This window comes from Centropristis striata, chromosome 7 (genome assembly GCF_030273125.1).
Source record: "Centropristis striata isolate RG_2023a ecotype Rhode Island chromosome 7, C.striata_1.0, whole genome shotgun sequence".
In the NCBI taxonomy this organism is placed as follows: Eukaryota; Metazoa; Chordata; class Actinopteri; order Perciformes; family Serranidae; genus Centropristis; species Centropristis striata.
Window position 1 is genome coordinate 24,726,253 of NC_081523.1, and position 10,147 is coordinate 24,736,399.

General features: G+C 43.9%; 1 protein-coding gene across 1 annotated transcript; it reads left to right on the plus strand.

Annotated features, from left to right (window-relative positions):
* Positions 1 to 1,252: 1,252 nt before the first annotated feature.
* Positions 1,253 to 9,809, plus strand: fgf10b (fibroblast growth factor 10b). The gene is made up of 3 exons (XM_059337552.1): positions 1,253 to 2,586; positions 8,556 to 8,659; positions 9,014 to 9,809. The coding sequence occupies exons 1-3, from the start codon at positions 2,124 to 2,126 to the stop codon at positions 9,203 to 9,205; spliced, it is 759 nt and encodes a 252-aa protein (XP_059193535.1). The 5' UTR covers positions 1,253 to 2,123; the 3' UTR covers positions 9,206 to 9,809.
* Positions 9,810 to 10,147: the final 338 nt, after the last annotated feature.

Sequence of the window (10,147 nt, forward strand, 5' to 3'; positions counted from 1 at the left end):
CGTTGACAGACATTAAAGCAGGCACTAAAATCTAGGACTTAGGGGAAAGAAAGCGAGGAAGAGGACAGACCCCGACTTTAAAGACATGAGGATCAGGGAGAACAGATAAGACTGCCAGCACAAGTTCTGTTTATCTCATTGGATTGTTAAAAATGTCACTGTATGGCCCTTGATCATTGGTAACATCTTAATAAGCCTCAAAATGTCTTACTGGTGTTGAGGTGCAGTGCTCTTTGCACACTTCATGTCTGAATGATCTGTTTCTTTTGTGTAATTAGTCTTGATTTAATGAGAAAAATCAATCAAACCAATAAGAGATAACATTTTTATCTGGCTTTGTCTCATCACTGTGCTCCGTGACGTGAGAACAGGGACCATCCCTGATTTTTTACACATTCACTGCACATATTGTACATTGCTGTCTAGTCCACTATGACATTGTCCATCCTGTGCCTGCCTCGCCATGAGGAGCAAATGATGCATGGTTCGTAAGAGAGAGTCTCATTGGCCGAGGGCCACTCAGACACCTGAGTCACAGAGGAAGGCGGAGGTCTGCTGAGTGAAACTGGAGAGCTTCATTGCATTACAGCGCTGCAGGAGAGATAACACACTACGATAAAGTGCCTTGAGGGAAAGAGAGAGGAGAGAAGATGGCCATGATAAGCCCAGCTTCCAGACTGGAACCGGCAACAGTAACTTAATATGATTTTTATCTGGAGAGACAGAGGAGGATGGCCACTTGTCAGGATTATCACATCTTAATGAGTAATAAGTGGGTCCATTTCAATTTGTCATGCTTATCCCCTTCACACTCAGGCACGTGTATGCCCTGGATAAAAAAAAATAACATGACATACTGAGTGTAAAATACAACTAGAACTTTGTTGTTTTTGCAGCCATAAAACAAAACCACTTTTTGAGTTTTCAACAAAGCAATCATGAGTATAATCTGAAGCCCTAGGGGTTGATCCAATACTACCAGACGGCTTCTTCCTGCCCCAGATAAACCCTGCTATCACCTCTCACCCACTCTCATAAGTTATATGTGCTTGTGTGTAGGCACACAGACACACAAACACACACACATGCAGAGCAGTACTTGCTCCCATATGTGAGAGGGGAAGTTGAGTAAAGGAGGGAGGGATCAAATAGCTAACAGAGTCACACAGCTACAACACAACAGTCATTTTCTGTGATCAGCCTTCAGGTGAGGAGATCGCACCATATCAAGGAGCTAACGAACAGCTCTGACTCAGCCCTGAGACATTGAGAGAGAGAGAGAGAGACCTCCCCAGACCGTTACCTCGATGCTGTGTGAAGGTGGAGTCATTTGGGGGTAGAGAGAGAGAAAGAGAGAGGGGAGAGAGATGAGGAGAGAGCGAGAGGAGCAGAAGAACACAGATGGATTATCTGACATGCGCCCGGATTGACCAGCGTTCCTCTTTAAGTCTTGAATTCTGTATTTCCTCCTCAGAGTGAAAACTGAAAAAGCTTTCCTGCACATGTGGACCGTAGCAGCTATCGCACAGGTACATTGTGTGGTACACCTTTTTTTTATTCCATTGGAATAAGGAATTTTACACACGGCAAACTTTGAACCTGGATATCAGTGAACTTTTTTTTCTCCCTTTTTTCTTTTTTCTTAAATTGAGCAAGTGCCTGGAAATACAGGGGTCACACTGGAGCAGCAGCCAAGAATAATAGTCACAATTATACAAACAATTGAGAACAAATTAGAAAACGGAAGGGAAGTGGAAAAACAGGTTTGTTACTGGAATACACACAAATAGTAATTGTTGTGTTGTTTTTGAGGTAATCTTTCGGACTGATTTATTTTCCAAAACAGACTTTTTGATTGTGAGCCCAAAACACTGGAGAACTGAGTGGAATATCAGCTTGAAGCGCAGTGACTTGTTGAACAGTCATTACACCATCAGAAATAATTCAGAGGGAAATCTAAGGATTTCATCCAGGTGTTGAATCATTTGGACTCTGCAGGGGGACCATCTCGCCCAGTCTGGTCTGTGGAGGGCTCCCCTCCCTGCCCTCCCAGCCTCTCCTCGCCCCCAGCAGCATGTCCCAGGCTCTGAGGCTGCCTCTAGTCCTCCACACAGCACACTACCATGATCAGATGGGCTGCTGGAGGGAGTAAGGCTGCCTCTGCCTCGTCCTGCTCCAGGGCTGGGTTAGGGGCTCGTTCTGGTCTTGGGATCAGCTCCAGACTTAAGTCCTCATCAACACTGCTTCCCTCCCTGTCTCTGCCCCTCCTGGTTGCCCTGGTGGTTTTTTCCTTCTCCCTACCCGGGGCGGCCTGCCATCAGCTCCGCAGAGACAGGCTGAGGCTCACCAACCCACAAACTCTCAGAGTTCCACTGAACATTTCTGAGACTGAGGTCGCCTCAAGGCCCAGGGCCACTGGGGGCCCCCTGGGTCGGACTGGGGGGCCGCAGGGTAGGCATGTGCGCAGCTACAATCATCTCCAAGGGGACATACGGAGGAGGAAGCTGTTCTCTTACCAGAAGTTTTTCCTGAGGATCGATAGGAACGGAAAGGTCAATGGAACCAAGAGCAAAGATGACCCCCTCAGTAAGTAACTCACTCTGCAAACTGTTACACAAAAGTAGACAAAAAAAAAGAAAAAGTAATCAGTCCCCAAACATTATCTGAGTCTCTGCAGTGGCAGTACAAATGTTTAATTAGATCTGAAACAAGGCTTTTTTTAAAAGGTAAAACGCAATATTTAAACTTTCAAACTGCTGGTGTAAATTCAAGGCTTTTAACCTCTGCAACACAAACTGCCTTCGAGGCATTAGTATATTACTTTAACAGAAAGCACATGTTGATTGCTTTAAGTCAGAGACATTTCTGGCACCAAACCCTCTTAAATGTTTGGTAATTCTAATTTGACAAAACAAACACAGCTTCTGTAACCCCCAAGATGTTGTATAACATGAAATAACTACATAAACTGGATATATAACTTGACGTAAACTTTAAATTTAAACAAAAATACCCAAATTTATGCATTTCCAGAGACCGCCAGCTTTCCCAGTTGAGATGAAGCAATCCCCAATTAGAGTCATCTTTTTGTTTTAAACCAGACATCCCACTGATATCTCTGCTGTCCAAACACTCAGCACAATGATGGTAGCTCTCAGATGGCTTAAAAAGGAGCAGAGGCCGATAAACTGGCCATTATCAGGCGGTCTTCACAGCCCTGGGTAAACAGCACTGATAACAACCACAGAAGAACAGGACTTGGAGGAGGAGGAGGGTGGTGTGGAGGATATGGATATCAGTCTCATTGATGCTTTTAGACTCTTTTCTGTGTCTGTGTCTCTCTCACTCTCCCACTCACATTGCCCGCCTGCCAGCCAGCGTCAAGCAAATTACATACCCCCAGTGACAGATCAGACATTTGTTTAAAGCAGTTTGATGTGCTCACTTGGAGAAACACGTCTTTAGAGTGATTACATGTTGTATGTTTCGGGGTATCAGTCAGTAAAATAGCATTCTCATTAGTCTCTCTCCCGGCAATCCCCACCGAGCTACGTGTGTGTGCCTATCAGCCAGCGGGCACTCACATGCTCCAGTGGGTGTGTGATCATATAGCAGTCGACGACGACACATGTGCTCGCTAATTACTGACACACACACACACACACACACATACACACATATATATATATATACATCCCTCACATGCTCTTTTTCTTCCTCTCCCTGTCTCTGTCCCCCAACCCCATAGCGAGTCAGTGTATATGGAAGCTTTTAATGTTCCTCTTGGGAGAGCTAAACCACACATTCAATCAAAGAGACTTAGGGGAAATGGCACGGGGAGGCAGAATGTCAGGGGAGATGTTTGTTTTGACAAGGTCATGACAGAGGCAACTTTATTTACTGACCGTGTTACATCGTGATGTCTTTACTGCCGCTTTGTTAGTTGTAGCAGTCATTTCTTTTAAGTTGTAAAACTGTAGTGGTGGTAGGAAGTCTGACTCTGGTTATCATAATAGTGGTGTGTAAATTCACCCCAAACTTTATCTATGTTTGGATCATGATTTACCCTGCTGTCTTCTTTTTTTTACGCCGCACAACTTCTCATTTTAGTAGCCTTTTTCAAAAGTCAGTTTGTGCAGATTGAGCGTCGGGGAAGGAGGTGAAATGGAGTGTAGGGGGGGACTCTCTAGAGGTACAAGTTCATGAATGACATGGCTGAACATCATTGTGGCCACATCAAAGCTGCACGTCTTCAGTATCAATGGTGGTGCCATCAAAAAGCTGTGTCCTGAGGGGGTCTGAGGACACTGTGTGTGGATTATGTGCCCTCGTATCAGGTTCTCACGGTAAAGGATACTACACAACAGCAGCTTCAGTCTTTGCTCTGGCCCCTGGGGCTAGACATGATCCCAGGGCTGACGTCCTTTGTAGACCCTCGATGGTCCCTTGAAGTGACAAAATATCAAGGTTTTTTTTGTAATGAGTGGAGGGCCGGCTTGCCTTTTCCTGAGCCCAGAAGTTGCTGGGCAAAGAGGAATTTATACGTTTATAATGAGATTCTCAACCAAAGGTCTGGGGCCCCCAGAGAATAGTTATATTTTATTATTTCAGTCACTATAGAGGTGAGCCCAGTGTGAGTAAGACTCATATTCTGATCATAGGTTTCACTACCTCCAACTGTTAGTTGAAATCTATAGAATCCAGGTCTTAATGATGTCTAACAACCAAAAATCCTATCAGATGAAGGTCCCTGAGGTGAATTATTATCTAATGGGTGGCCGTGACCTACTGTGTATCAATTTAGGTGTTCTTGACATGGAAAAAGGTTAAGAAACCACTGGTCTAAGAGGTGTGTGGGATGTGAAGGCTTTGGTTTTGGGTGCTGCCTGTGGCCCTGCGAGGACCCGGCTCACTGTCTGTTAAAGAGCCAGTATCCAGCCTCCCACAGATTTATGGGGATGCCAGCGCAAAACTGTCCCACATGGCTTTCCAACCCGCTGGGAGCCTGTGCTGAGGTTACAGAGAGGCAGAGAGAAAGGGAGGGAGATTATGTTAAAGTCAGCTAAGTAGCTATCTGCATGGTCTAAGTACATAATTAAAATATCTAGCATTCACAGCTAACTTCTCTTGGATTTAACAGCTCTGTCTGTCTGGCAAAATATTGCTACATAAGACTAAAGGAAGAAAGCTTGGCGGTAAAAGAGTTTGGGTAATTATCCACGGCTGTGACGGTGTGAGAGGGTGAGCCTGTCAAGATTGTGTGTGTGTGTGTGTGTGTGTGTGTGTGTGTGTGTGTGTGTGTGTGTGTGTCGGGGCCACTAGTTGTGTTTCTGTGCTGTAGGGGCTAAGCCATGTGTTCAAGATACTTCTGGACATGGCTCAAGAAGTGTGTGTGTGTGTGTGTGTGTGTGTGTGTGTTGGTGTGTGTGTGCGTGTGTATGTGTTGGTGTGTGCACATTCATCTCCTTTAATCAAAGCAGTGGCCTTTTGCGTGGGAAAAAAACAGATGGTGCTCTTATGGAGGTTTGAGGAGAGAGATGTATAGCTTTTCCTCTGAGCTGGGGAAGAGGATAGATATCCCTCCTGTGTAAATACACCCAGTGTGGTCCTTATCAAGTGTTATTACTATATATCCTGATTTACGCCTCGCTCCACTCCATTTTTCCGCTTGGGAATGGCACCAATTAAAATTTACGTTCCAACTTATCTGTGCAACGGTTATTTCGAGCGGCCCCCTGAACATTAATTTAAAGGAAAAGGAGCAAAGTAAGAGTGAGAAAGAATAACAATTCAGGCTGCACAGCGCATGAGTTTTTGGCATCCCACTGTGGAAAAACCACCTTTAATTCTCACTGGCATTGACTACCTCCATTCCCCAACCAACGCACCATTTACTGTTGTAACTCCAAACAGAGCGTATCAAATAAGCCACACAAAAAAAGGAAACCAGCATGCAAAAGAAAAACTGCAGTCTCCCCACGTAAACAGCTCAACCTGGCTGGCTGGCTAAATTTTTTCATGTGTGGTTTGTAAAAATGTACCACGTACAAAGCATTGTTGTCACATTTAAGGTTTAATGGTGTAATCTAGAGGATTACACCATTTTGGCATTATGGCATTATGGCATTTGCCAATACTCACAGCCATAAGCTTATTACTCTCCACTTGCGAGCCAAGCTGAAGAACTGAGAACAGTGAATGGAGATTTTGTAGTTTCACAGCCAGGTTTGCAAGTTGTGTGCAAGTGCACATTCACCTGCTACAATATCAGCTCTTTGTGTGTGTGTGTGTGTGTGTGTGTGTGTGTGTGTGTGTGTGTGAGGGTGCGCATGTGTGTGTATATACAACCTGTCTCGCCCCTGCCTCCGGTGGCTGACTTTGATCAGTGATCATTACAGCCTTACTAATCCTCACTCCACCCCCAGTCTCACTGTCATGGGTCCTCTGTCCTCCTCTGTTCTCCTTCCTTTCATCCCTCCCATGTTTACAGAGCAGCCAGAGACTGCCATAGATTGTCTTACATCCTCACTCCATACCCGACACCCGATCCCATACAGAAACCAGCTCTTCTCAGATCTTCAATGGCCGTTGTGTCACAGTCCCCACCACCGCCTTGCCGCTTCAGACCTCACTGCCCCGAGGTGCCACTGTTTGAACTAGAAACTGATACAGTCGAGGACCTCACGGACGAGGAGGGAAGCTGGTGTATTTTTGAGAGGGGGGATTGTTCTTTGGGGGCACACCTGCATCCTCCGCTGTCCACTCATGTACCAGGTTGGCAGCCTCAGAGGCCCCCCAAGCCACCGGAGAGTGGGTCTGACAGCGGAGCAGGCTGCCATACAAACAGTCATCAGACAGAGGAGGGGCTGCTGATCTGATCAAAGGATGTCGTCGACTCCCTGGAGTTCACACCCCACGCTGAAGTGTGTGCCTGAATGTGTGTGTGTGTGTGTGTGTGCGTATGCACCATGTGTGCTTATCGGGATAAAATAACGACAGCTCACAGGAAGTGGGGAAAGGAAGTCAGGGAGGGAGGCATGAAATCAAACATGCCATGGGAACAGGGGAGGTTAACTCACACACACACACACACACACACACACAAAGCAGCACAAGATGAGACAAGTGGGCTCTGTGGTCAAAGGACACATTAGGAAGTTATATCTCTCTGACCTCTGATACTGAGACCACACAAATAACCACAGCTGTCTGCGGCAAAAGCATGCCCTTGTTAACTGGGGTATAAATTAGCCCCTCTAATAGCCTATGAGAAACCTGAATTAGTTGCATAGGGACTTGGAAACCTAAATACCAAACAGAACATAAACAACCCAAGAATCTCTGCGGTATCCACCTATTAATTTTCAAACTAAATGGCCTGCGCAGCTGGAATCTGTTACACAGGTGTAGGTTGTAAACTAACTTTATAATATCACTGAAATGATAAATGAGCTCAAGGAATAATTGTGGCCTTACACTGAATTCCCACACTGTGGGTTCCCACTTGTAGATGTCCTGGAATGAGCATGCAATATGTTACTATTGAGTCTCACTGAAAAAAAACAACTTTATGGATTAAGTGTTCATTCTTTCATACTTCTATCAACAGCAACTATGACTGAGGAACACATTTGATCACATTTACTTCCCCTGTCCTTCCTCTGTTCTATTTGTCTCTGTGAAATTTAGGGTCTTTTCAGCTCAAACTGCTTAGAAATCACTGAATGGGAATATATGTGTCATGCCCCCCCTGGCCTTCACTCAGAGAGACACGTACCAACCAGGATGAGACTCAAAATGACCATGAAGGAACATTAAACAGCTACAAAGAGACACAAAACAGCTGCAAAGAGACATAACGTGACAGTGAAAAGTGGCAAAATAACCACAAAACAACAACAACCATGATTCCAAAAAGTTAGCACAATGCAAAATGTAAATAAAAACAGAGAGCATCAAATTTAGAGTTCAGACGAATCTGAATTTGATGCACAATTTGATGTTATTGATTGTTTTCACTCTTACTTTGCTCCTTTTTCTTTAAATATGAAAAAGACAGTTTGAACAAAAAAGTATTGTCTTTTCATAGATTTCAATTGAAATTAAATAAAAAAGGATTCGAAAATATTTACATTCTGTTTTATTCACGTCCCAATTTTGTGGGAATTTGGGGTCGTAAAAAGAGACACAAAATAACACACAAACAACTACAAATAGGAGCAAAACAGCTGCAGACAAAAAAATAAAAAAGACATTAAAAATGACAAAGTGACACAAGAAAGCTACAAAGAGACACATAATGACCTCAGAGAGATGCAAAACAGCAGCAAAAACAGATTTAATGATTATTAAGTATGTGTGTCTTGCTCCTGTGCAGGTATAAAATGGCGGGGTCCTTTTACATGTCTGTGCACAGAGGCCCCATTGTCTCATTATCTGCCCATGTTAGAAACACTTGAATAAATCATTTTAATTGCAGAAATGCCATAGAAGCTCTAATGCTCACCCTGAATGTGGACACATATTGATATGACTGTCTTTTACCCAAATCCTAGGTATTCTGGAAATCACATCGGTGGACGTGGGAGTGGTGGCCATCAAAGGGCTGAACAGCAACTACTATCTGGCTATCAGCAGGAAGGGAGAGCTGTACGGAGCGGTTAGTATCCGGGTCAGGGGTCAATCTGGATGCTCCAGAGAGAGAGATAGTGTTAGATTCTTCTGTCCTTATCAAAGGACGCCTTATCTTTACTTCTGCTAGGTCAACTCTGAATCACAACCAGGCCAGTGTGCACACGTTGACCTCTAACTGTGCAATTTTTTTTTTTAAAGTGCACCAAATTCTACTCTCTTAGCACAGAAAGCCAAAAATTCAATGTAGATTAAGGAGTAGTAAATAAACAGGGTACCATGAGCAACCACAATGGATTTGCACGTGAAAATGATGTGTGTTTTGCCTTAACCTCACATGCCGGGGTTATAGCACTGAAACTTGATCCCTACTGTTTTCCAGAGAGAGTTTGGTGTCGACTGCACCCTGAAGGAGCGCATAGAGGAGAATGGCTACAACACGTATGCATCAGCTGAGTGGAGGAACAAGAAGCGGCAGATGTTTGTGGGTCTGAATGTCCATGGGAAGCCGCTGAGAGGGAAGAAAACCCGCAGGAAGAACACGGCCACCCACTTCCTTCCAATGACGGTGTAAAGTGGAGGACTCAACTGGAGAAGGAGGATTTGCAGCACTGGACTGAGAGGTTTTAAATATTGAAAAAAAAAGCTGTAAAATAAAGACATTCACTGAGAAATCTCTCATTTGAAAACAAGGCACTAACACTGTTACACAAAAATATGTGGTCTCTGCTCCTGACTTTGACTGAGATCATCTACTTTATTTGGTGGGATAAGATAATATCTGTGTTTTCTGTGGCACGGGATGCAATATTTATCCTTTTTTTCTGTGCCAAACAGTTTGCAACTGGAGAATGTGTGTAATGTGGACAACACAGAAGATACTGTCCCAGCTAATGTATATGCAGAAGACATTATTTATAACCCATATTCTCCTGTGAGACACCAGCTAATCCACAACATAAAGGGGAGACATAGAAATTGGATGAGATGAGGGAAATGATCAGTCAGTTTATCACGACAGCATTAAATAATAGAGGATACAACACATTAAAGCAAATGTTTGATACTTAACCACTGTGTTTTGACTGTATTGTAATGATTTATTTATTTTGTGAAATATTTAACTGGAGGGGAACACTTACAAGACAAGCATTCCTTTGCATTCTTTACTTTTTATAGGAACTCTATTATGTGAAAATAAAATACCATTTCTCCTCTGCAATGCAGTCGTCTTACTTCCTCAATTCATCAGAAACTGACTTCAAGTGGTGGATGTTCAGGTCATGGTAAGTCTATTCTTATCAGCTCTCTGAGGTAGGAAGGGACGAAAGGCAACAGTTAATGCCTCGCCAGATATTCCATGTGGCAACCATTGCTCTAATCATTAGTTCCCAAACAAAATGGAAACATACAGACCGACCACAACAAAATGGGAGGGAAGTTAACTTTCGTGCTATGGCCTGTAGATACTGACATCATTTCCTGATATGACCCCATTATTGTAGAGCTGTGACAT